General features: G+C 45.9%; 1 protein-coding gene and 2 long non-coding RNA genes across 3 annotated transcripts; 1 reads left to right on the top strand and 2 right to left on the bottom strand.

The window, feature by feature from the left end:
• Positions 1-2,768: 2,768 nt before the first annotated feature.
• LOC6039137 (tRNA (adenine(58)-N(1))-methyltransferase catalytic subunit TRMT61A) lies at positions 2,769-4,051 on the bottom strand. Its single transcript, XM_001848745.2, has 4 exons — positions 3,737-4,051; positions 3,379-3,678; positions 3,022-3,321; positions 2,769-2,957 (listed from the first exon to the last, which is right to left on the bottom strand). The coding sequence occupies exons 1-4, from the start codon at positions 3,929-3,931 to the stop codon at positions 2,823-2,825; spliced, it is 930 nt and encodes a 309-aa protein (XP_001848797.1). The 5' UTR covers positions 3,932-4,051; the 3' UTR covers positions 2,769-2,822.
• Positions 4,052-5,252: 1,201 nt separating this feature from the next.
• Positions 5,253-7,260, bottom strand: LOC6039138. Its single transcript, XR_005278524.1, has 4 exons — positions 7,181-7,260; positions 6,920-7,114; positions 6,826-6,858; positions 5,253-6,739 (listed from the first exon to the last, which is right to left on the bottom strand). It is a non-coding gene; the product is annotated as an uncharacterized LOC6039138 (long non-coding RNA).
• A 17,616-nt stretch (positions 7,261-24,876) lies between these two features.
• LOC119770434 lies at positions 24,877-26,820 on the top strand. Its single transcript, XR_005278822.1, has 3 exons — positions 24,877-26,519; positions 26,575-26,643; positions 26,706-26,820. It is a non-coding gene; the product is annotated as an uncharacterized LOC119770434 (long non-coding RNA).
• The last annotated feature ends 561 nt before the right edge of the window (positions 26,821-27,381 follow it).

Below are 27,381 nucleotides of genomic sequence, written 5' to 3' on the forward strand. Positions count from 1 at the left end.
ACTTCTTCCAGAAACTTCTTCTAGCACTTTCTCGCGGATTCTCGCGCGTCGACTCTCCGACCGATCTCCCCCCGCGAACACCACACGACTGAGGGCCAAACACCCAAGGCCACGACGTGACACAATTTTCAATGAATTCCAGAAACTTCTTTCAGAAACTTCTTCTAGCACTTTCTCGCGGATTCTCGTGCGTCGACTCTCCGACCGATCTGCCCCGCGAACACCACACGACTGAGGGCCAAACACCCAAGGCCACGACGCGACACAATTTTCAATGAATTCCAGAAACTTCTTCTAGCACTTTCTCGCGGATTCTCGCGCGTCGACTCTCCGACCGATCTGCCCCGCGAACACCACACGACTGAGGGCCAAACACCCAAGGCCACGGCGCGACACAATTTTCAATGAATTCCAGAAACTTCTTTCAGAAACAGAAACGCGAACACCACACGACTCCTTTTGTGTTTATTTTAAACGGAGTGGCGAAATTAACGGAAATCTCAATAGAAATATTTTGCTTTCGCAGTTGATGATGCAAAAAACAACAACGTGGATTCAAAAATCTCCCAAAATAACAGTTCTTTTAGTTTATCAAAAATTCCTGTATCATTTCATAGCAAATTTGAATCAAATTTGATCAAAACGATGTTCTTATGCAATTTTTCCTTTGATTTTCACAAAACCTCGTGCTTTTTGTTCTGCTGCAACAGCAATCAAGCGGCATAAACAGAAATATCCCGCGCTCACACACACAACCAATCAATTCAAGAAACGTCAAAGTGTACGGTGGCGACATCATTCTTGATCGTGTCTCGTTGCGGTACTATGGCATCCATGTTTTTTGCTTGTTTGAATTTGAATTGACCGTTTTGGTTGGCGATGGAATAGAAAAGAGTTTCACGTCTGTTTGTCTGTGGTTACACTTCTACGCAATTTGGGTCCTAAAATGAAGCTTAGATTGCTGATAAATATTATTGTTTACAACGATAAAGTTTATTTTTTCTGAGTACAATGACCCTTTTCACGACCACAAAGAGTTTAAAAAGGATTTTTAAATCAATTTTGAAAAATAAACCTCGCGGTCCTTCTTGACTCCTACTTGACAGCTCGTTCCAAGGGAACCATAGTTGATCCATCGAAAAAATGTTGTCTTGTCAATTGTTTTTTGCTTAAAAATGAAACAAAAAAGTGATCAGAAATGGTTTTTAATCGTGTTTTTTTACTGTTGTACATAAAAAATAGATTTTTAAGCAAAGATGGCGTTACGAATGGTGAACGCCCGAAATGTCAAGATCACGCAGTGGTACCAACATTACAAAAAAAGTGTGCCATAGAGTTATCTACGTGCGCATGTATTGCGTGTACGTACACGAAAAAAAGTGAGGTTAAATTTTGTACCAGCCAGCAAAACAAATGGTGTGCTAGTGTGTGTGAGATCGGGCTTAGATAGCTCTATGGCATGACAGCCAAACTTTTTTTTCTTATGTTGGGACACCTGCGTGATTTTGACATTTCGGGCGTGCACCATTCGTAACGCCATCTTCGCTTAAAAATCTGGATAGCAAGAGGATTACTAATAATAGTAATAAAATGCTAGTAGGGGCGATTAGGGACATATAGGGCTAATGTGGACCCACGGGACAATTGGGTACTAAAGCCCTATGTCAATTTTTATGTACAACGGTAAAAAACACGCTTAAAAATCATTTCTGATCACTTTTTTTTCATTTTAATGCAAATTTTTTTTTTGACAAGACAACATTTTTTCGATGGATCAACTATGGTCCCCTTGGAACGAGCTGTCAAGTAGGAGCTTTTCTGTCAAGAAGGACTGCGAGGTAAATTTTTCAAAATTGATTTAAAAATCCATTTTAAACTTTTTGTGGTCGTACAAAGGGTCATTGTACTCAGAAAAATAAGCTTTATCGCTGTAAACAATAATATCAGCAATCTAAGCTTCATTTTAGGACCCAATTATGCGTAGAAACACAAAAAACGGTCGAAAAATTTCAATCGCGTTTTCTCAGTTCTGGAGTTTTTTTTTTGAAAAGGTCCAATAAAACAAATGTTCAGTTTTTGCTTTTTGGGTGTTTTTGAAACCGCCTTGCGTAAGGGGTATTAAAAAACACCCAAAAACCAAAAACTGAAAATTTGGCTCACTGGACTTTAAAAAAAAAAATCCAGAGTTGCTCTTTTTCGAACATAGAACAATTATTCGTAGAACGCCAGTTTATTACTTTGGAACAGTCGAAAACACACTACGGAAGCTGTAATTCATGATCAAAGTGCTGATAGGCCGATAATAGAAATAGAAAGGGTATAGTTCACCTAGTTTGTTCTAATTCTGCGTAGCAGCTTCACGGACAGCAGAACAATGTCTCAATGACGTCACTGAATTCAAACCATGATCAAAATCATGGTAGAAGGCTAGTTCGGAGTTCGGAAGGAGAGGGGTCAAGAAACAGCTTTACGAACAGCAAAACAAAGGAGAGGAAGCGATTTCTCGTCCAGAGAGTTAAAAGTTATGTCAAAGAGCTCAGGGACATCACTGAATATGGCGGTAAATTCAATGATCTGCATTTCAGGACAGTATCGTATCTGGGTTACTCACCAGTAATGTTATAAATACATTACAGGTCAACGCATTAATGGGTCATATATCAGACCTAAAAGAGTTAAAAAAGAACGAGTCCCTTTTGGGTTACTTACGTGATGTTTGGGCGATAAAGGTTTCGAAGAAGATAATATATTTTTGATTTGAAACACTATTTTTAGAAATTGCAATCTGTATTTATGTCTTTTCGTTTCACCGTACATGTTTATCATCGTGCAAATAGTGGTGGCAACTCGGCTACGGTCAGATAGCCCGTGTGCCCGGCGATTGTATTCGGTGCGTTCGACGTAATGTACTTCTTGGTTTCCTTGGGCGTCTTTGCGTCCTTGTCCGACTCCGACTTCTAAAAAATCAAATTGAAACAGTTTTTATGAGTCGCAACAAGCTAGAAACCGGCGTCAACGCACCTTGTGTTTGACAAACTCCAGATCCATCACGGGCACATTCTTCGTCCGGACCACGTCCTCGATCTGCAGCACCTCCAGGTTGAGCACGTCCACGAAGCCGTGCTGCTCGAGGGCTTCGCACACGCGCAGCGATTGCTCGATGCAGGGCGAGAAGGAGCACAGTCGGCCACCTTCATTCTTCAATGCCTTCGCGGCATGTGGAATGGCCAGCTGAGGTGCGGGAAGGTCCAGAAACACCGCGTCAGCTTTCCCGTTAAGTTCCTCGCCGAACCCGTTCTGGCAGACATCTCGATGGGTCACCTGAAACGGTGTGGAGATTAATTCGTTCCAACTTGACACAAATTATGGGCCACAAACCTTGACGAACTCTCCCAAACCGTGCGAGTCAAACTCTTCCTGTGCCTTCTGGACGCGTTCCTCGTGGAAATCGAACGTGTGCAGATACCCGTGTGGACGGATGGCCCGCAGGAAGTAGTGCGACAGCGAGCCAGAACCCGTCCCGGACTCGATCACCACGCTGCCGGGCTTAATCTCCAGCTGGTACAAGATCATACTGATGTCGGGCGTGTACAGAATCTGCGTCCGGTGGGGCAGCGTTTGCGTCCACAGCTCCGGATTCGGCTGCAGAACGTGGGCCCATCCCTTCGAGAGTTCAACCTGAAACAAAAGTTCATAAATCAACTCGTTCTTCAAGAAATCCTCATTAGAGACCCACCTTCGACCCGTACGGCACCCCGATGATATCCTTCACCTTGAGCGCGCCAAAGTTCGTCTGGAACACGTACTCGACCATCTCGTTCTTCTTGTTCCGGATCTGCGGAACGGCCTCGATGGCGTACACGTTCGTCGTCACGTACAAGATGACTGTGTCTCCCTCCTCGATGACGGTTTTGGGCTGGGCGAAACTCATTCTGGGGGAGAATACTTGCGATACTGGGAAGGGACTTCGAGATCGGACCAGCAGCTGTACGACGATGCACGTTGTGAGCGCCCGGTGGGGTTGTTTGTAAACACATCAAGTCAACGGAGCACCCGCCGTCGAGCAGTTTTTGACAGTTCGCTCCATAAGGAATACATTGTAGAAAAAAGCAAAAACTGCTCGAATGGAAATGCTCCACTGACAGCTGCGATTGGCAGTGTAGTGGTGAGCGCGAGCGTGTGTGGATGGAGGAGTTCGTGAAAACGCGCGCGGGAGAACAGACGTACGTTTGCGAACACGTGGTTGCAAATTAGAGGAAACATCATAAAATTCGTTGGAGAAGACAAAAAAATCCTGGAATTCGTTAGTTCACGAGTTTGAACTTGTAAGTGCTTGTAATACAACAGTGGTAACGCCGTTGCATTTTTTTCCAATTTTTCGACAATGTTACTATGGTTTTGACCCTCTTACTTTAAAAAAAATATATATTTTTTGTATTTGCTTATTTTTTACATAAAATTTTAGTTTTGCTACCCAAAAAAAAAACATCCGCTTTAACGACCCCCAGGTCTTCTGTGGTCTCTATTGCAAGTTTCTGCTCGAACCTAGGAGTCCAAAGGCATGAATGAGGAGAGCATCCAAACCTCTTTCTACTCCAAGGAACTTTCCACCCCAGGGTTCGAACTGACGACCATTGGATTGCAAGTCCAACCGCCGCCAGCAACGGAGCACCCGCAGTCGAGCAGTTTTTGACAGTTCGCACCATAAGAAATACAATGTAGAAAAAAACAAAAACTGCTCGAATGGAAGTGCTCCATTCCAATGTCCGTATATTTAAAAGGTCCGGCTGAAAACGTTTTGGATTAGTGTTAGTAAGCTAAAAAGTGTCAACATTCGCGAAGCCTCTCGTGATGACGTCATACCGTTCTCGGCACTGCAGGATGGTATACAAAATCAATGAAAAAAGAGCTTTTTATTGCAATTTATGCTTTTTTGGTTACTTTCACGCATGAAAAGATTAATTTGAACTATGTTGTGCATGAGTGGTGAAAGATTTTATCGAGATTTTTATTTATTCCTGATATGAACACTTTTAAACGATACTTCAGAGGAAGTACACGAGCAGTGCATACCAATCCGCATCGACCATACCAATCGGCGTAAGATTTTCAGGAGTTGTTTGGACACATATAACTAGGGGACCATCCATAAACCACGTGGATACTTTAGGAGAAGCGGGGAGGGGGAGGGGGGTATGGTGATTGTCCACGCTCCATACAAAAAAGTTTTTTTTGTATGGAAAATTTGTTCAAGAAGGGGGGGGGGGGGAGATTGAAGTTCTATACGATCGGGAATCCAAATGAATTTGGTCTTAAATGTCTTAAATACAAACCGAGAAGTACTTTTTATGAATTAAAACTAGTTGCCATCGATGATGGGTCTCGTGGCGCAGGGGTAGCGGCTTCGGCTGCCGATCCCGATGATGCTATGAGACGCGGGTTCGATTCCCGCCTTATCCACTGAGCTTCTATCGGATGGTGAAGTAAAACGTCGGTCCCGGTTTCTCCTGTCTCGAGCGGAAATCCCACGTTAGAGGAAGGCCATGCCCCGGGGGGCGTAGTGCCAATAGTTTCGTTTTTTTTTGCCATCGATGATAACAAGATGAATGAAAACAAATTGAACTGAAGAGTAGTTTTAAGCTGTTTTACGAATATGTTACAGATAGTGTGCATGGGTTATGTACCTAACAGTATTTTGTTGTATTTTTGCTAACTTAAAAAAATCGTTGCGATCAACTTTTTGCCATTTGTTGTTCTTAGTAATTAGGCTGTATTAGCGGTTGCTGCTGTTGGGGAGTTATAATGATATCATGAGTGTATCTCAACTCTGGCAGCGTGATTCCCTCGGCGACACGGATTTTAGATTTAGTCCCAACTAAACGAAATCAATTCCGGTGCTCCACTTGCAGACGGGCGTTCACTTTGATGAGTAGAAGTTGCCGTCTCAAAGGACCGCCAAGATTCCGGCGTTTTCATATCTGACGTGTCTGCCCAACTTGACAGCGTATTCGTTTTTTTTTCCACGGACCTCGCGGGCCAGTTTTGGTGCAGGTGCAATTTCCACCAACTTCTGGTGCCGCCGCTCAACCGGGCCATCACGTTCGTACAGATGATCCACGTTGCCAGCTTTGTCATCCAGCAGCTGCAACTCAATATGCCTAGGTCGTTCGATGAACCTTTCAATAAGCATGGCACCATTACCGACGGAAGCCTTCGCCTCCGAACTCGCTCGCTCGAAGTTGTCCCCGACCTCTACCGACCTCTTTTACACTTTCCTTTCCACGGCTACTTCCACTTAACGCTGCCTTGAAGATCACGGGAAATCCGTGCTTCTTGCAAAAAACCAACACTTCCACCTTGATGGTCACGGGACCGTCCGTATCCGGTACGATTAGAACGCCTGCTTCAATGGCAGCCTTACGGGCGGCCACTTTGTCTCCCATCTGCTGGACAACCTTAGGTGCTGGACCGATATGACCCTTAACCGGGGTGCATGTCGTCGACGTCGTTCTCCTTGCACACCCGGATAATTTCTGGAATGTGTTGCAGACCTCGACCGGGGCTAGGCCCTTGCCATCGATGTACGACTCGTCGGCCTTCTGTCGGTGCATGTGATGGCGATTCTGCTCGGAGTAGATGGCCACCGACGGCATGCCCAGCTCGTTACACACTAGGAAGACACGGTAGCGATTTCGCCGCGGTTCGCAGCCAGCACGGACCGGATGGGTTTCTACTCGGCCTGGTTTGGGAAAGGAATCAGGTAAGTGCCAACTTAAAGTCGTGGCCAGGCTGGCGATGGTCACCTTTATCACGTCAAATAATTACCTGGTTCTCCGGTGGAGACTACTGCTGCATTTGCTGTTGGGAGCATTTGTTAGTATGTGCCACTTGTAGTCCATCGTGAAGCATAACAACTTACTAATGTTGACGCTGCTGCTGCTGCTGATCGCTTCAGCAGTATCCCATCCGACGGACTGCTTCCGGCCACTGGCACCGGTTTTCCTTCAAGTCCTTGGTACGGCCACTATCGGTTAGGTCCACGTTCTTAGTTCCGCAAGAAGACCGTCCTCTGTTCGTCAGTGCTGGTCGCAGTTTATGGCAATTCCGACAATATCTGGAATATCAAAACATTAATGTGGAAAAATATTGATGTAGACGTGTCGTAGTTGTTGGCACTTACCTTTAACTGTTATTTTTTCAGTAATAAACCAAATGAGTTGAGCCAGTCCGTTTTGCGATGCCTGTCCGTCAGGTCGCATGTTTTTTTCGCGTCGTTCGTCGTCGGTGAGTTTGTCGGGTGAGTGCGCGCGTGTGTGTGTGAAGGTGCGGCTGGCTCTGGTTGAAAAATGACAGTTGAGCCAGTCCGTTTTGCGATGCCTGTCCGTCGGGTTGCATGTTTTTTCGCGTCGTTCGTCGTCGGTGATTTTGTCGGGTGAGTGCGCGCGTGTGTGTGTGAAGGTGCGGCTGGCTCTGGTTGAAAAATGACAGTTGAGCCAGTCCGTTTTGCGATGCCTGTCCGTCGGGTTGCATGTTTTTCGCGTCGTTCGTCGTCGGTGATTTTGTCGGGTGAGTGCGCGCGTGTGTGTGTGAAGGTGCGGCTGGCTCTGGTTGAAAAATGACAGTTGAGCCAGTCCGTTTTGCGATGCCTGTCCGTCGGGTCGCATGTTTTTTTCGCGTCGTTCGTCGTCGGTGATTTTGTCGGGTGAGTGCGTGCGTGTGTGTGTGAAGGTGCGGCTGGCTCTGGTTGAAAAATGACAGTTGAGCCAGTCCGTTTTGCGATGCCTGTCCGTCAGGTCGCATGTTTTTTCGCGTCGTTCGTCGTCGGTGATTTTGTCGGGTGAGTGCGCGCGTGTGTGTGTGAAGGTGCGGCTGGCTCTGGTTGAAAAATGACAGTTGAGCCAGTCCGTTTTGCGATGCCTGTCCGTCGGGTTGCATGTTTTTTTTCGCGTCGTTCGTCGTCGGTGATTTTGTCGGGTGAGTGCGTGCGTGTGTGTGTGAAGGTGCGGCTGGCTCTGGTTGAAAAATGACAGTTGAGCCAGTCCGTTTTGCGATGCCTGTCCGTCGGGTCGCATGTTTTTTTCGCGTCGTTCGTCGTCGGTGATTTTGTCGGGTGAGTGCGTGCGTGTGTGTGTGAAGGTGCGGCTGGCTCTGGTTGAAAAATGACAGTTGAGCCAGTCCGTTTTGCGATGCCTGTCCGTCGGGTTGCATGTTTTTTTCGCGTCGTTCGTCGTCGGTGATTTTGTCGGGTGAGTGCGTGCGTGTGTGTGTGAAGGTGCGGCTGGCTCTGGTTGAAAAATGACAGTTGAGCCAGTCCGTTTTGCGATGCCTGTCCGTCAGGTCGCATGTTTTTTTCGCGTCGTTCGTCGTCGGTGAGTTTGTCGGGTGAGTGCGCGCGTGTGTGTGTGAAGGTGCGGCTGGCTCTGGTTGAAAAATGACAGTTGAGCCAGTCCGTTTTGCGATGCCTGTCCGTCGGGTTGCATGTTTTTTTTCGCGTCGTTCGTCGTCGGTGATTTTGTCGGGTGAGTGCGTGCGTGTGTGTGTGAAGGTGCGGCTGGCTCTGGTTGAAAAATGACAGTTGAGCCAGTCCGTTTTGCGATGCCTGTCCGTCGGGTTGCATGTTTTTTCGCGTCGTTCGTCGTCGGTGATTTTGTCGGGTGAGTGCGCGCGTGTGTGTGTGAAGGTGCGGCTGGCTCTGGTTGAAAAATGACAGTTGAGCCAGTCCGTTTTGCGATGCCTGTCCGTCAGGTCGCATGTTTTTTTCGCGTCGTTCGTCGTCGGTGATTTTGTCGGGTGAGTGCGCGCGTGTGTGTGTGAAGGTGCGGCTGGCTCTGGTTGAAAAATGACAGTTGAGCCAGTCCGTTTTGCGATGCCTGTCCGTCGGGTTGCATGTTTTTTCGCGTCGTTCGTCGTCGGTGATTTTGTCGGGTGAGTGCGTGCGTGTGTGTGTGAAGGTGCGGCTGGCTCTGGTTGAAAATGACAGTTGAGCCAGTCCGTTTTGCGATGCCTGTCCGTCGGGTCGCATGTTTTTTCGCGTCGTTCGTCGTCGGTGATTTTGTCGGGTGAGTGCGCGCGTGTGTGTGTGAAGGTGCGGCTGGCTCTGGTTGAAAATGACAGTTGAGCCAGTCCGTTTTGCGATGCCTGTCCGTCAGGTCGCATGTTTTTTTCGCGTCGTTCGTCGTCGGTGATTTTGTCGGGTGAGTGCGTGCGTGTGTGTGTGAAGGTGCGGCTGGCTCTGGTTGAAAAATGACAGTTGAGCCAGTCCGTTTTGCGATGCCTGTCCGTCGGGTTGCATGTTTTTTCGCGTCGTTCGTCGTCGGTGATTTTGTCGGGTGAGTGCGCGCGTGTGTGTGTGAAGGTGCGGCTGGCTCTGGTTGAAAAATGACAGTTGAGCCAGTCCGTTTTGCGATGCCTGTCCGTCGGGTTGCATGTTTTTTCGCGTCGTTCGTCGTCGGTGATTTTGTCGGGTGAGTGCGCGCGTGTGTGTGAAGGTGCGGCTGGCTCTGGTTGAAAAATGACAGTTGAGCCAGTCCGTTTTGCGATGCCTGTCCGTCAGGTCGCATGTTTTTTTCGCGTCGTTCGTCGTCGGTGATTTTGTCGGGTGAGTGCGTGCGTGTGTGTGTGAAGGTGCGGCTGGCTCTGGTTGAAAAATGACAGTTGAGCCAGTCCGTTTTGCGATGCCTGTCCGTCGGGTTGCATGTTTTTTTCGCGTCGTTCGTCGTCGGTGATTTTGTCGGGTGAGTGCGCGCGTGTGTGTGAAGGTGCGGCTGGCTCTGGTTGAAAAATGACAGTTGAGCCAGTCCGTTTTGCGATGCCTGTCCGTCGGGTCGCATGTTTTTTTCGCGTCGTTCGTCGTCGGTGATTTTGTCGGGTGAGTGCGCGCGTGTGTGTGTGAAGGTGCGGCTGGCTCTGGTTGAAAAATGACAGTTGAGCCAGTCCGTTTTGCGATGCCTGTCCGTCAGGTCGCATGTTTTTTCGCGTCGTTCGTCGTCGGTGATTTTGTCGGGTGAGTGCGCGCGTGTGTGTGTGAAGGTGCGGCTGGCTCTGGTTGAAAAATGACAGTTGAGCCAGTCCGTTTTGCGATGCCTGTCCGTCGGGTTGCATGTTTTTTCGCGTCGTTCGTCGTCGGTGATTTTGTCGGGTGAGTGCGTGCGTGTGTGTGTGAAGGTGCGGCTGGCTCTGGTTGAAAAATGACAGTTGAGCCAGTCCGTTTTGCGATGCCTGTCCGTCGGGTTGCATGTTTTTTCGCGTCGTTCGTCGTCGGTGATTTTGTCGGGTGAGTGCGCGCGTGTGTGTGTGAAGGTGCGGCTGGCTCTGGTTGAAAAATGACAGTTGAGCCAGTCCGTTTTGCGATGCCTGTCCGTCAGGTCGCATGTTTTTTCGCGTCGTTCGTCGTCGGTGATTTTGTCGGGTGAGTGCGCGCGTGTGTGTGTGAAGGTGCGGCTGGCTCTGGTTGAAAAATGACAGTTGAGCCAGTCCGTTTTGCGATGCCTGTCCGTCGGGTTGCATGTTTTTTCGCGTCGTTCGTCGTCGGTGATTTTGTCGGGTGAGTGCGTGCGTGTGTGTGTGAAGGTGCGGCTGGCTCTGGTTGAAAAATGACAGTTGAGCCAGTCCGTTTTGCGATGCCTGTCCGTCAGGTCGCATGTTTTTTCGCGTCGTTCGTCGTCGGTGATTTTGTCGGGTGAGTGCGCGCGTGTGTGTGTGAAGGTGCGGCTGGCTCTGGTTGAAAAATGACAGTTGAGCCAGTCCGTTTTGCGATGCCTGTCCGTCGGGTTGCATGTTTTTTTTCGCGTCGTTCGTCGTCGGTGATTTTGTCGGGTGAGTGCGTGCGTGTGTGTGTGAAGGTGCGGCTGGCTCTGGTTGAAAAATGACAGTTGAGCCAGTCCGTTTTGCGATGCCTGTCCGTCGGGTCGCATGTTTTTTTCGCGTCGTTCGTCGTCGGTGATTTTGTCGGGTGAGTGCGTGCGTGTGTGTGTGAAGGTGCGGCTGGCTCTGGTTGAAAAATGACAGTTGAGCCAGTCCGTTTTGCGATGCCTGTCCGTCGGGTTGCATGTTTTTTTCGCGTCGTTCGTCGTCGGTGATTTTGTCGGGTGAGTGCGTGCGTGTGTGTGTGAAGGTGCGGCTGGCTCTGGTTGAAAAATGACAGTTGAGCCAGTCCGTTTTGCGATGCCTGTCCGTCAGGTCGCATGTTTTTTTCGCGTCGTTCGTCGTCGGTGAGTTTGTCGGGTGAGTGCGCGCGTGTGTGTGTGAAGGTGCGGCTGGCTCTGGTTGAAAAATGACAGTTGAGCCAGTCCGTTTTGCGATGCCTGTCCGTCGGGTTGCATGTTTTTTTCGCGTCGTTCGTCGTCGGTGATTTTGTCGGGTGAGTGCGTGCGTGTGTGTGTGAAGGTGCGGCTGGCTCTGGTTGAAAAATGACAGTTGAGCCAGTCCGTTTTGCGATGCCTGTCCGTCGGGTTGCATGTTTTTTTCGCGTCGTTCGTCGTCGGTGATTTTGTCGGGTGAGTGCGCGCGTGTGTGTGTGAAGGTGCGGCTGGCTCTGGTTGAAAAATGACAGTTGAGCCAGTCCGTTTTGCGATGCCTGTCCGTCAGGTCGCATGTTTTTTTCGCGTCGTTCGTCGTCGGTGATTTTGTCGGGTGAGTGCGTGCGTGTGTGTGTGAAGGTGCGGCTGGCTCTGGTTGAAAAATGACAGTTGAGCCAGTCCGTTTTGCGATGCCTGTCCGTCGGGTTGCATGTTTTTTCGCGTCGTTCGTCGTCGGTGATTTTGTCGGGTGAGTGCGCGCGTGTGTGTGTGAAGGTGCGGCTGGCTCTGGTTGAAAAATGACAGTTGAGCCAGTCCGTTTTGCGATGCCTGTCCGTCGGGTCGCATGTTTTTTTCGCGTCGTTCGTCGTCGGTGATTTTGTCGGGTGAGTGCGTGCGTGTGTGTGTGTGTGAATGTGCGGCTTGCTCTGGTTGTCACGATGATAGTCGAGGCAGTCCGTTTTGTGGTCACCTGTATGTTTGTCTATTCCTTTCTATTGACGTGGCTTTTTTTTTCTTCTTAGTTAGATTGTAAAGTTCAAATATCGCGATCGTCTTTCTCGTTAGTCAGTCGGGTTTCTTTGTTCTATGATTCGCGATTGTTTCATGGGAAGATTCGTTTTTAACTGCGTTAGCATAATATAAATTATATTTGACCTTTCGTTTCCCGCGAAATCACCTTTTAGCATTATAGCTCGTAAAGCACGGTGACAAATATTGTTTCAACGCGATTGTTCAAGTCCTTTAGATAACTCATAACTCATCAGTAATTAATTGGTCGCTCATCTTATAAAAACTTAAAAGTATAAATAGTCTCAGGTCAACTCTACGTAAATGTGTTACGCTGAGTATAATATTTCACCTTTTAATTACACACAATTTTGATTCTATCTTTCCACAGCCGGCTGTCTAAGATTGAATCATTTATGCTAAACTTAACACCAAATAACCGGGAATAGTCTCATCCGCATACTCCGACTGATTGCCTTGAGAATGCATAATACATCACACCATTAAACAAAATTTATTGATTATTGGGTCGCATCGTCATCCTCTATGTTGAATCCTGGCCATTACCCTTACCCACTAACAAAATCCCAAGTAGAAGTAGTTTTCCGGCACACGCGGGGGTGTGGATATCGTATAGAACCCACCCTTGGTAGCAGCCTGTGCTAACTAACATTCCCGTCCCGTTCCCTCGAGATCTACAAACTGACATGGCGGGCGCCGTTGGTGGCCAATGACTGTTTCCTATTAGTAACGGTTCTAGTTTTGATGATCGTGATGTTTTATCTTTTCAGCGCATTCATGCATGCTGTTGATAAGGGAAACATTATTTGATCGTTGAAGCGTATGGCCGGTTGTGTTGATAGGATATTACGGTTCTGTTCAGTAACGGAGAAGGACAACCATGGGTGGTCTCTCATGCTCATGCTCATGCTCATTTTTTCAGTAATAAACCAAATTTTTTACGATTTTATGCGAGAAACTGAGATTTCTTGCAAAATCGTATGGCAAACCAAACCAAAACAAACGGTATGACGTCACACCCTTGAGTCGCTAACCATGCACGGAGAGAAAAATGCTGATTGAAGGAAAAACTAATTCAAAGTCGACAAAATATTTTTCCCTGCGTTCGTACACTAATACAAGCATGAAAACATAGCCATACCTTTTACAGATGGATTACATTGGCTCCATTCTACCGGATCAGACTTGGTTTGGTGTGTTATTTTTACAAATACGTGGGTGACGAACAAAGAACAAAGAACAAAGAACAAAGAACAAAGAACAAAGAACAAAGAACAAAGAACAAAGAACAAAGAACAAAGAACAAAGAACAAAGAACAAAGAACAAAGAACAAAGAACAAAGAACAAAGAACAAAGAACAAAGAACAAAGAACAAAGAACAAAGAACAAAGAACAAAGAACAAAGAACAAAGAACAAAGAACAAAGAACAAAGAACAAAGAACAAAGAACAAAGAACAAAGAACAAAGAACAAAGAACAAAGAACAAAGAACAAAGAACAAAGAACAAAGAACAAAGAACAAAGAACAAAGAACAAAGAACAAAGAACAAAGAACAAAGAACAAAGAACAAAGAACAAAGAACAAAGAACAAAGAACAAAGAACAAAGAACAAAGAACAAAGAACAAAGAACAAAGAACAAAGAACAAAGAACAAAGAACAAAGAACAAAGAACAAAGAACAAAGAACAAAGAACAAAGAACAAAGAACAAAGAACAAAGAACAAAGAACAAAGAACAAAGAACAAAGAACAAAGAACAAAGAACAAAGAACAAAGAACAAAGAACAAAGAACAAAGAACAAAGAACAAAGAACAAAGAACAAAGAACAAAGAACAAAGAACAAAGAACAAAGAACAAAGAACAAAGAACAAAGAACAAAGAACAAAGAACAAAGAACAAAGAACAAAGAACAAAGAACAAAGAACAAAGAACAAAGAACAAAGAACAAAGAACAAAGAACAAAGAACAAAGAACAAAGAACAAAGAACAAAGAACAAAGAACAAAGAACAAAGAACAAAGAACAAAGAACAAAGAACAAAGAACAAAGAACAAAGAACAAAGAACAAAGAACAAAGAACAAAGAACAAAGAACAAAGAACAAAGAACAAAGAACAAAGAACAAAGAACAAAGAACAAAGAACAAAGAACAAAGAACAAAGAACAAAGAACAAAGAACAAAGAACAAAGAACAAAGAACAAAGAACAAAGAACAAAGAACAAAGAACAAAGAACAAAGAACAAAGAACAAAGAACAAAGAACAAAGAACAAAGAACAAAGAACAAAGAACAAAGAACAAAGAACAAAGAACAAAGAACAAAGAACAAAGAACAAAGAACAAAGAACAAAGAACAAAGAACAAAGAACAAAGAACAAAGAACAAAGAACAAAGAACAAAGAACAAAGAACAAAGAACAAAGAACAAAGAACAAAGAACAAAGAACAAAGAACAAAGAACAAAGAACAAAGAACAAAGAACAAAGAACAAAGAACAAAGAACAAAGAACAAAGAACAAAGAACAAAGAACAAAGAACAAAGAACAAAGAACAAAGAACAAAGAACAAAGAACAAAGAACAAAGAACAAAGAACAAAGAACAAAGAACAAAGAACAAAGAACAAAGAACAAAGAACAAAGAACAAAGAACAAAGAACAAAGAACAAAGAACAAAGAACAAAAAACAAAGAACAAAGAACAAACTTAATTAAAAAGTGTCAAATCACCGGGGGTTGGTGTGTTTGAAAAATTCTCAAGCATAAGGTAACTTTATCACAAAATTCGAAGTGTTAAACTATGTTTGGTCTCCCCAAATACCTTTAAACATTGCGGTTTTTCTAAACAGTTAGTTGTTTTTCGGAATTTGCTAGTTGTCAAAATGCTTATGTGCCCTTTTAAAATTTTGATCCAGGGTTTCTTCAATGGAGCATTTCCATTCGAGCAGTTTTTGCTTTTTTCTTCAATGTATTCCTTATGGGAGAACTGTCATTTCTACCACTCGAATCGGGTGGTCCATTGTGACATTTTTTGAATAAAATGAAACGGAATCGACGTAACACCTTATCAAGGCTGTATGTCATAGGTACTCGCGATCTTCCTTTGCATTAGTGTGAGTGCATGACTCCGTGACACTAAAACCAAAACAATAACAAACGAACAATGGACCGTGCCAGGAAAACCAAAACATAAACAATGTCAGTGTCAGTGGAGTGAGAGAGTCAGAGATAACGATTTTGACAACCGCACTAGTACACACTCAATCGCGAGTACCTTAGGTAGAAAGCCATGACACCTTATAATGTGGCCCTCTTAAACCTTGCGGTTTCGTCAACGGATCCACAGGCGTGTATCGTTCTTTTTGCGACAAGACTCCGCCTCCCGGGTCTCCTAAGTGTGAAGGTATGGGCACGGGGAGAGGGCACCGAATACCTATATTTACACTTAGAATTTTTTTTTGCGTCCGCCCCGGGATTCGAACCGGCGACCTCTGGATTGTGAGTCCAGTGCGCGATCCGATTGATCCACACAGGCAGACGTGTGGAATAAAATCCTTTGTAGAATTGTAACCCGACATTTTTAACGTACACTTGGTTAAACTATGATCACATTTTCTTTAGTTTACTTTTCAACATCCAGAAAACCACAAGTTGGGCTAGTTGGGCTTTCTGACTGATGGAGTCAGAAAGCCCAACTAAACGCTCAACGCTGGCCGGTAAAAGGAAATGAACTCTTGAAAGAGCTTTAATCTGGTTCAGTTCAACTCGGCGCAGTTAATCATAATAATTTTCTTATTACAAACATGATGAATTGGCGTGAAGTTTTGATAGCAGTTTAATGTGGTGTAGCAAAATGCAGGCGCGCCCCAGAAAAGCAGCGCAAAAATAATATATTTGTTTTCCATCACCTCGGCTTCTACATTATGTTTTTTCTTCCTTCCTTCCTCGAAACCCTAGTCCCGGGTTCGGAGTCCACGAGGTTCCAAGGATCAGCAATCTCAACCTTCACCGTCGTTTGCGGTGAGGCGTGAAAGAAAACTACTTTTTATGGGTTTGCAGTGCACAACGGGGAAGAAAATTTACGGCCTTATCAGCTCGAACCGGTGTAATTACGCTGAAAATTTCTCACGTTCCCACTTGGCAACAGTTTGATCGTCTAAACGTCAAAATAGCCATAATGGCGATTATAGCAGGTTTTTAATATTTTATTGAAATTCGGCTTAAACCATGTTTGTGCGTACAAACCAACCACGTGTCTGAAATTCTCAGCAAACTTAAGCGTAGCACATTAAACCTATCGATCGCTAACCTTACCTCAATACCCTCCCAGAGAGCCAAGCCTAGAAGATTTATTACCGAAAGCAGGTACTTAAGGTGTATTTAAAGCGCGAGCATCTGAAATTTCAATTTATTGCTCGTGCGAACACAGGGCTGCATACTGGCACCATGCTCTGTGCCCGCCCCTGAAATCCAGATCCAATGCGTTTACCCCTTCCCTGCTGGACGTTTATGGCAAGTCTTTAGATGGGGGGCGGACAATTATGGCGATCAATCTCGATGTGACCGGCACATTATGATCAGCTGAAACATTTTTTAAATATGAGGTGCAACTCTTATATACTGGTTATTTTTTCAAACAATTTAGTTTTTTTTTTCTTCAAAATAACATAGAGTGATTGGTCTTAAAGTCAATTTAGTAGGTTGGCAGGATCAATCGCTCTATCGATTTATTACCAAAGTATGAACTTTTAACATTAGTTCAAACCTGGCTGATAGAAATATTTTGTAAGTTCTTTTGACAGACAGAAAACTGCTCTCTCAGATTTCAGTCATTCGATTTTTTTTTTGAATTTTTCAAACCGACTGAAACTTTTATGGTGCCTTCGTTATGCCCAAAGAAGCCATTTTGCATCATAAGTTTGCCCATATAATTTTCCATACAAGTTTTTTAGCTGTCCATACAAAAATGATGTATGAAATTTCAAAAATCTGTATCTTTTGAAGGAATTTTTTGATCAATTTGGTGTCTTCGGCAAAGTTGTAGGTATGGATACGGACTACACTGAAAAAAATGAACACGCCCATCCACCACGCGCGTGACCAACGTACACCCATTTGCGCGTCGGCCAGCTAACCCCGCCGAGAGCGCCGTGAGCAGGACGCCCACCTGGCGTCGACCTTCATCGGAGAGCGCGTGAACTAAGTTCATCGCGCCACGCGGATAGATATCGAGTTGCCGCCGGAAGCCGGCAGGCACGACGCTGAGGCGTCTCGAGAGAAGCAGCACGCCGAGTCGAGAGAAGAGCAGCATTGAGCGTCAGGAGCATCGCCGAGCGTCGCAGAGCATCCCGGGAGTTCACCGATCGTCGCACCACGTGCGGTCCCCGTTCCTGTGAGAGAGGTTAGGTTGCAAACCGCCTAACCAAGCAGTGAGTACAACTCCCCTTTGAGACTATCTCCATGCGCATGTGAATTTGGGGTTTAGCGAAGACACGCACCACTAAGAGCTCGGCCGAGCCAAGAAACGAACGAAAAACGCACACGTAGGGAAAATCCAGCTAGCTATGTTTCGGGAACATTCAGATTAGAGGCCTCAACTATAACTATGCTAATCCTAGGTTAATTTGTAGTTTTACGATCGTACCGCTGTAATAAAATCATGCTTTGCAGTACCGTGTTTCCTCTAAACATGAAGTAGTTCGTTCTTTAAGCGATTTCCGAGAATTGAGTTGTCCTGGCGTAGGGTTTTCTCACATCCGTACCGTGGTAGTTTTAGCTTCTTGTAGTACTCCGAGTTGGACTGCTCGGGAATCCTAGTCCCTCCCTTCCGATTTCTAGCACGTTACGGGGTCTTGGTTGGGAACCTTCTACCGGTGATGATGATCGTGAGTGTGAGTTAGGTTGCTGGTAAGTTCGTGAGGACCTATCAGATGATTTTTGGTATCGGTTATCGGGTGTGTCGAACCCTCTACCGCCTCTTTATCTCTCCGGATTGCTCTGTCTGATGGTAGGACGATTTTTGATTACCCGCCCTGAGGTCTGGGTTTCATGCTGGGCAAGTTAACCTGCACGAGTGGTCCTTTTTCCAAAGGTGGCGCTTAAGCCACTCGTTACAGTCCTGCGACAATCCGAAGACGGTCACGTGGCCGCTACCCAGCGGGCTACAAATTGGCGCCCAACTACAGGTTCAGTTTTTTTTTCGGGAAATTGCTGTTTTGGTTTTGTTTGCAATTTCAGATATTAGTTGAGATCTTGTTGGAAGAATATTCATTGTTTTGTTGAAAATATCAATTAAGTTGGGGTTAAAATTCACGTTTTTGTACATTATCGTGGGTATTAGTGGAAGACTTACTACGTTCGCTGGAGACCGGAGCTGCAAAGCGTTGATGGCCAGTAGCAATTCCTTTCTGTAAAGATTGGTCTTGGAAACAGACACGTAGGTTCTGCCGATGACCGTTTATGACCCCGAACTGTGGGTAAGTCAATCCTTAATACAGTTCCTCGGTGTACCGTCGATTTGATTAACTAGTAGAATTCTCGAACTCGCTGGATACTAAGCCGGAGGCCGTAGATACTGATAGTACGTGTTGGAAGCGGTGGAGACAACGATAGTTGTTGATGATACTACCCGAGTTTTTGTATTCTGCTTATTGTTCAAATCGATTGATCCAAATTTGTTGATTTAATTGGTAGTTATTAGTTTGTTGGCAAATATAATTTGTAGATTTAATTGGTAGTTCTTAGTTTGTTGGCAAATATAATTTGTAGATTTAATTGGTAGTTCTTAGTTTGTTGGAAAGTATATTAATTTGGTCAAATACATTTGTTAAAATGACGGGGAAATTTCCCAACCCTGATCACCTCACGGAGGAGGAAATTGATTACGAATTGAGACTCCGAGGAAGACTCGAGGACCTTGATTTGGTTAGAGAGGCGAAATGTCGAGTACTTAGAAATTTGTTCTACAATGATGCAAGAAATGATTATGAGTATGATCCACCTTATACAATGGATCAAGATTTTGATCGCATCACGGTTAAGGTTAGGGACTTGAGGGAGAAATTGGATGAGGGTTTTGATGAGAAATGTTTGTCTCGCCTAAGGGCGTATTTTCATCGCGTAATGCGACTCGTTACAACCAACGATGACGAAAAAGTTAGAAAACGGGAACTCGCAGAAGAAATGTTGCAAATTTTTGTCACTTTCAACGTAAACCCAGATAAACAACCTGATGAGATTTCAGACGGAACTCCAGAGAAAGAGGAAACGGAGAAGGAAAACGGTAACGAAAAGCTGGAGAAGGGACAGAAGACGGTTCCCAAGAAGGACGTACCGAAAACACCGGGGAGGACAGACAACTCAGCAGCGTTACATAAGAGGATCGAGGATTTGGAACAACAACTATTGAGGGCATGTTTGGCATGGTCAGGGGTGGATGCTAGTCAGCCTGGGCCTTTCCAAATCAATCAGAGACCCAGACATCGTGCTGATGAGGAGAGCCAACCTGAATCGATACCGTGGGAGGAGGAGGAGGAATTACGCAGAAAAAGAAGGCAGAATCGTTATTCACTGTGGGATAGTCGGAGACAGAGAGTTGACGGAGATCGAGGCCATAGGCAAGGCAGAGGCCAAGGGTTCCAAGAAGAGAGAGATCGACAATCACCGTTGGACAATAACCGACCGGGGGAATTAGATCACAGGTCTAGCAATTTTGATAATAATCGTTACAGAGAAGGGACCCGCAGGTCAAAGGAGATCCCGGATCAGCAGCACTCAAGTCACCGATCGCGAGTTGATGACCGCAACCTGAGGGAGGATTTGAGACAGGGGTCCCAGGAGTCTAGGCGTCCTCCAGAACGAAGAGATGACCTGGGACGAAACAATCGCTCTTCTCGGGAAGACAATCGTAGGTCAAGGAGAACCCGGAACAACGCCACGGAAGTCGCCAGTCGTTTCTAGATGATCGCTATCGTAGTGATGATCCAGGGCAAGGTCCCCAGGAAGATAGGTATGAGTCAAACGGTTACGAGTCATGGGACGAATCGACGCGAAGAGGCAGTCAACTGTTCGGAAATCGTGGAGACCACAATGAGGATAGCAGGTCTAGGTTTAGCCACCATAGTCAGTTGGTTGACAGAGACCACGGACGACATCCACGTGGGGGTACACCAGAGAGACGAAGACATGTCGTTCGGAGGAGAAGGCATGCCGGGATAGGGGACGCAGAGATCCAAAACGCCGATAGACGCATGGAGAAATGGCACCTCACGTTCAATGGGGACACCAGTCAGCGGTCTTTGGAAGATTTTCTTCATAAAGTTCATCGATTGGCCGAAATGGACAGAATCGCAGAAGACGTGCTACTGCAACGGATTCATACGATACTGAGAGGGGAGGCTTACGATTGGTATCTTTGCTATGCGGAGGATTTCCAGCACTGGGACGACTTCGAAATGAGTTTCCGTTACATGTATGGTAATCCACATAGAGATCAGAGCAACCGTAAAAGATTTACGGGATGAAACAGAGATCTGATGAGCCTTTCCTAACCTACAAAATGGAGATTGAGAGGTTAAACAAACTCTTAAGGGTGCCATTGGACCAGGAGAGACTTTTCGAAGTGATGTGGGACAACTGTAAGGATGCATACAAAGACAGGTTGGTGTGCAGAGAGATAGAGAACTTGGTTCAGTTGGAATACTACGCGGTCCGGATTGATGCGAACGACCCAGAACTGGAAGCGCAAAGAGAGGGAACGTCCAGACCAAAATACGGATCTAACTTCACTTCGAAACACCAGCGAAGAGGGCAGTTTAAAAACACCCACGAGAATGAACGTAACTATAGGGAAGGACACGCCAGGGTAGTTCAGTACGTCGAGGTGGAGGGTGAAACTAAGGTATTAGACTCGTCCGAATCGGAACCGGAAGAAGTGAACATGTTGGAGCGGAAAATGGATCAGCAGCCACAAGCAGAAAAGTCGCAGACAAGTCCATCCTGCTGGAATTGCCATAAAAAGGGTCATCTTTGGAGGCGTTGCCAGGAGCGGAAAACCATGTTTTGTTACGTGTGCGGTACACCAGAGAAAACGGCGATTACTTGCCCAAACCATAAGAAGGGTTCGGGAAACTAGAGCAGGAGTGTGAGGATGGGAACATCTCCATTCCAGAGGCTCAAGGAGTTCCCAATTCAACCATGTTTAAAGATCCGTTCCTAAGCTTCAGTCGCATCAAGATCACCGAATCGTGTCCGCACATTACAGTACAGATATTCGATAGAAACTACGAAGCGCTTCTGGACTCAGGCGCCAGCGTTAGTGTAACGAACGTCGCAAACATTGCTGAAAAGCACGGTTTGACGCTAAAGGAAAGCCCTGTGCGAATTGTGACGGCGGATAAGACTTCGCATGACTGCTTGGGCTACGTGAATCTACCGATTTCTTTTCGGGGCGTTACGAAAGTGGTTCCAACTGTGGTAGTTCCTCAAGTTGCCAAGGAATTAATTCTAGGTTTCAATTTTTGGGAACAGTTCGGCATCCAGCCAATGGTACAAGGTGAAAACGGGTTCGAACAGATTGAAATAAAACAATCAGAACAAAGAATTGAAAGTATTGAACTTTCAGTTCTACCAATCGAATCATTCCCAGTCATTACAACAAATGAACCCGACGAAAGTTTGGACATTCCGGCTCTAGAACTACCCGAACCTTCGCGCATCACACCGGAAGCGGTGGAGACGGAACACGAGCTTTCTCCCGACGAGCGCGAGGATCTGGTTGAGGCAATCCGAGTTTTCCCATGTACTACCGAAGGAAACTTAGGACGGACTACGCTGATCGAGCACGAAATCGTGCTAAAAGAGGAGCAATACCAAAACGCCAACCGTTGTACAAATGTTCTCCGGCAGTCCAAGCAGAGATGGAGGCGGAGATAGCACGATACAAAATGATGGACGCCATCGAAGAGTGTACGAGCGAATGGGCGAGTGGGTTGGTTCCGGTCAGAAAGGCGAACGGGAAATTAAGAGTTTGCTTAGACTCACGTAGGGTTAACACGTGGACTAAAAAGGATTCTTATCCGATGCGGAACATGGTGGAGATTTTTAACAGGTTGGGAAAGGCCAGGTACTACTCGGTTGTTGACCTTAAAGACGCCTATTTCCAAATTCCGTTAAAAGAGAACTGCAGAGACTACACGGCGTTCAGAACCTCTCAAGGTCTGTACAGGTTTAAAGTTCTACCGTTTGGGCTAACCAACGCCCCCTTCACGATGAGTCGGTTGATGGACCGTGTTATTGGGTTCGATCTGGAACCAAACGTGTTCTGCTACTTGGACGACATAGTCGTAGCTTCAGAAACGTTCGAGGACCACACCAGATTGCTACGCACGGTAGGAGAACGCCTAAGGAAGGCCGGACTGACCATTTCGCTGGACAAAAGTCGGTTCTGTAGAAAACGGGTTACCTATTTAGGATACTTACTGACCGACGAGGGAGTTTCCATCGACAATTCGAGGATTTCGCCGATTTTAGACTACGCGCGGCCGCGAAACGTAAAAGACATTCGCCGATTGCTGGGACTCGCGGGTTTTTATCAAAGATTCATCCGCGAGTACAGTAGGATAGTAGCACCTATCTCGGATCTGCTGAAGAAATCGAAGAAGAAGTTTGAATGGACCGAATCAGCAGAAGCAGCGTTCAACGAGCTTAAGGCAGCTTTAGTTTCCGCGCCCATCCTAGGAAATCCCGATTTCTCACGCACCTTCACGATCGAGTCGGACGCGTCCGACAACGCAGTGGGAGCCGCGCTTGTCCAAGAGTTTGAGGACGGTCCGAGGGTGATAGGGTATTTTAGTAAGAAACTGAGCAGTACCCAACGAAAGTATGCTAGCGTCGAAAAGGAGTGCCTTGGAGTGCTACTGGCAATCAATCATTTCCGGCATTTCATTGAGGGTTCCAGGTTCAAGGTCGTAACAGATGCCCGTAGCCTGTTATGGTTGTTTACGATAGGTGTGGAGTCCGGAAATGCGAAATTGCTTCGGTGGGCACTCAAGATTCAGTCCCACGACATAGAATTGGAATACAGAAAGGGTAAAAACAACGTTTTGGCGGACTGTTTGTCGAGGTCAGTTGAAACTTTGCTGGCGATGTCTACAGATCAAGACTATCAAGAAATGATTGCAAAAATTCAGCAAGACTCGGAGAACCACTCGGAGTATCGCGTCGTGGATGGACAAATTTATAAATTTGTAAAAAAATGCGGGAAGGTGGAAGACCCTCGTTTCCAATGGAAACGTTACCCACCGCAAGCAGAAAGAGACGACATAATTCGAGGAATTCACGAGAAAGCTCATCTAGGTCCGGATAAGACGCTGGAGAAGTGCAGAGAACGATTCTTCTGGCCAGGGATGAGTAGCGAGGTTAAAAGGTATTGCCAGAGCTGTGTCAGATGCCAGACGAGCAAGGCTAATAACCAGAATACCACTCCGCCTATGAAAGAGCAGAAGAAGGTCGCCGAATACCCGTGGCAGTTTCTAACCATGGACTTCGTGGGTCCCTTGCCGGCGTCGGGACGAAACCGAAATACCTGTCTATTAGTGGTCACGGATCTTTTAGCAAATTCGTTCTGGTGCAGCCTTTCCGCCAAGCCACGGCGGAGTCACTCGTACAATTCGTGGAAAATGCTATCTTCCTACTGTTTGGCGTGCCGGAAGTGATATTGAGCGATAACGGAACTCAATTCGTCTCATCTCTGTTCCAGAACCTTCTTAAAAAATACGAGGTCACTCATTGGCGAACACCGAACTACCACCCACAAGTGAATGATTCGGAGCGAGTGAATCGCGTGATCACGACGGCGATTCGGGCGTCGATTCGGAAAGACCACCGTGAATGGGCGAATAACGTTCAACAGATCGCGGATGCAATACGGAACTCGGTTCATGAAGCGACCCGTTACACTCCTTACTTCATTCTGTTTGGAAGGAACAAGGTCTCAGAGGGGTTTGAATATCGTCACGTAAGGGATACGTCAGCGGAAGGGGAGATGAATATCCAGAACGAGGAAAGGGAGAGACTCTACAAGGAAGTTCGGGAAAACTTGAAACTGGCCTACGAAAAGCACGCCAACTACTACAACTTACGATCGAATGCAAACTGTGCCACCTATAAGGTTGGAGAAAAAGTCTTGAAGAAGAACACAGAGCAGTCTGATAAAGGGGCGGGATTTTGTGCTAAACTGGCCCCAAAATATGTGCCAGCAGTGGTTAAGAGATTAGTGGGTACCCATTGTTATGACTTGGAGGACTTGAATGGCAAACTCTTAGGCATTTTCAATTGCAAATTCCTCAAAAAATTTAGTCAATAGCGTGACTCAAACAAACTTTTGGCTGTTCTTTGAATGGTGATTTATAAAGCTATGTATCATGAACTTTTTCTTGAAACTAAGACTATGAAGTTGTACTCTGGTCAATGAAACACTTTCCAGCCTCGCGTACAGTGCCGCCCCCACAATAACAAATCATTTCTACTGGGTGGATGAATGGGCCTTACGTTTGAGTGTTGCTGAAGTCAGTCTAGTTAACTCTTCAATGAAAGAGAGGAAACTCTGAATGAAGTTGATGTGGGAGATCAGGGACTGCGTTTTGTAAATAAATCTACTAAAGTTCACAAAGGTAGTCCTCTTAATGTATATACCTATCACTAGCGCGTTTAATTTCATCTAGCTAGTTAGTAGTTTAAAATTTATGTTGAAATATTAGCAGTTTGTTTGTTTATACAATTTTCGTGCAAAATTTGTTATTTATTTTTGTAGTTAGAGTCGTGGTTGTTATTTATAGTTTGGGATAGATTTTAGGAAATGTTACAAAGTGGGTTGATCGTTGAGTACATTTGCCAATTGAAGTCATCCTTCCTTCAGGGGGTTGAGCAGCTCCCAGTCCGGTCGCCTAAAATAGAATAAATTAAAACCTTTTCATAAACAAACCATCAATTGGAATCCAACTTCCCTTCAAGTTCACCACCATCCATCCAGTTAGTAAATTCAATTACAATTTTCGGCCATTTTCTCTCCAACAATAGTACATTAACACCACATTTAGTCTCAGTTAACTTCATTTTTGCGAAATACACCAACTTTTGACGAACTAAGTAATTTTTCCCACGTTTAGTTGTTTTGCCGTAAACATGACGGTAGGTTTGACGTTTGCTGTTGCTTGATGCTCGAGAGAGTGAATGAATTCTGAGAGAGTTCATGGGGTTAAGGGGCGAGTTCATTCCACCTTATTTCATTTAGCCATTTCAAATTTGGCGTTAGAAATTTGGTGGACATGGCATGGGGATATTTGATGTTATTCTCGAGTAGACAGACTTAATCTGGCGTTGGAGAATACATCAGGGTTTTAAGGGTTTTGCGTCTTGTTCATTCAGAATTAGCATACCAAGGTATACCATGGTGGATTCTGATTGAAACAGATTGGGGTGAATTATGTGGGTGGACGATTTTCCAACTTCTGTTTGGAGTAGTCCAAAACATAAGGAACTTAAGGTTTGTTGTTGTAGTGATTGAGTAATCGATCGGAAATTTTGGGCTTGTGTTGAAATGTAAATATTTCAGTCACAATGCCAGAGGGAATTTTCTTGGCGATATTATTGAGGTTTCAGAGGAGCAAGTAAACAGCAAGCGATCAAAATTTGAGAGGAAAGTATGAGCCTGTAGAAAAGTGGGCAGCTGTAAATAATGTTGTTGAATTAAATTGTTTGATGTTAACATAATTTTGTTTTGGCATGTTTTTGGGCCGTTGTAAATAGTTGGTTAAAATTTTTGTATATACATTGCATTATGTTGTCCAAGTTCGTTTAGTGTATAAAAGTTTTTTGTTGGGTATACCCCTACGAAAATTTGGTTGTTTTGCAACCAAATTTTCGTAAAATTAGTCCAGAGTTATGTAGCGTTCTACAATTATTATTTATAAATACACTAGTACAAATGAAACGAACATGGCTGATTTTGAATTCGAGCGAAATGAATCCAAACTTGCGTGCGAGCTTGCATGCAAAGCAGCAAGCTCAAGATGGATTCCGTCGGATTCTCTCTGCTCGTGACCGTCTGGAGAGAAATCGCGGACTTCGTGACCTAGCCTCTCCCATGGAAACTGCAACTCATGCAGCTTCCCTTGTTCGATGCAAGGTTAAGATCAGGGGTAGGGCCTTAAGTGGTTATGCCATGAGCTGAGCGAGAAGGCAGATATAATTGGGCGGTAGAGCAAGTAGTCACATCACTAGCCGGTCCCGGGGTCAAGGGTAGGAAGACACGAGCGACAGACTTGCACTCGGCTTGCCGATTACAAGTCCCCGTAACCGAACGTACAAACGCTCACCTTAGGTCTGAGGGCACACGGAAGGACTCGGTCATTTCAACCGTGACAGTGAAAGTGACCGGATAGGAGTTCTTGGTTTTGCTTCGCGTCTTTCAGTGTTCAAGTACGGTGTGGGTTTGCTTTTGCGACTGGGTGATTAAATTCTTTTTCCCGAGTAGGTCCAAGATAGGAACAAGTAGTGCCAGTGTGCGAACGTGTGCCGTGTGCGTTAAGAAGGAGAACCCCAGGTAAATTGGAACCCTTTGAATCCCCTCAATCCCCGGATTTCCAACTCACGGCCATGGAACAGTCGTTCGGCGGCCCTCTTACTCCCCGATAGAACTGGTGCGTCGGCACCCGCACTGCTGGTGTTCCAGCATCCCCGTCCGTGCCCGCAGGATCCACTTTCCATCGTCCCGGTTGAAAACCCCCGGTAGGACGCCGTCCGGAAGAGGGCTGCGCACGTTACCATCGCGCCCTGAACACGCCCATCCACCACGCGCGTGACCAACGTACACCCATTTGCGCGTCGGCCAGCTAACCCCGCCGAGAGCGCCGTGAGCAGGACGCCCACCTGGCGTCGACCTTCATCGGAGAGCGCGTGAACTAAGTTCATCGCGCCACGCGGATAGATATCGAGTTGCCGCCGGAAGCCGGCAGGCACGACGCTGAGGCGTCTCGAGAGAAGCAGCACGCCGAGTCGAGAGAAGAGCAGCATTGAGCGTCAGGAGCATCGCCGAGCGTCGCAGAGCATCCCGGGAGTTCACCGATCGTCGCACCACGTGCGGTCCCCGTTCCTGTGAGAGAGGTTAGGTTGCAAACCGCCTAACCAAGCAGTGAGTACAACTCCCCTTTGAGACTATCTCCATGCGCATGTGAATTTGGGGTTTAGCGAAGACACGCACCACTAAGAGCTCGGCCGAGCCAAGAAACGAACGAAAAACGCACACGTAGGGAAAATCCAGCTAGCTATGTTTCGGGAACAT

Source organism: Culex quinquefasciatus, chromosome 3 (assembly GCF_015732765.1).
Source record: "Culex quinquefasciatus strain JHB chromosome 3, VPISU_Cqui_1.0_pri_paternal, whole genome shotgun sequence".
NCBI classification, from domain to species: domain Eukaryota; kingdom Metazoa; phylum Arthropoda; class Insecta; order Diptera; family Culicidae; genus Culex; species Culex quinquefasciatus.

Excerpts from the sequence above, each read along its gene's own strand:
- LOC6039137 (XM_001848745.2), bottom strand. The coding sequence starts at position 3,931 with ATGAGTTTCGCCCAGCCCAAAACCGTCATCGAGGAGGGAGACACAGTC. Across the intron at positions 3,322-3,378 it reads GTTTGGGAGAGTTCGTCAAG|GTGACCCATCGAGATGTCTG; the intron begins GTTTGTGGCCCA and ends ACACCGTTTCAG. Across the intron at positions 2,958-3,021 it reads TGGAGTTTGTCAAACACAAG|AAGTCGGAGTCGGACAAGGA; the intron begins GTGCGTTGACGC and ends TTGATTTTTTAG.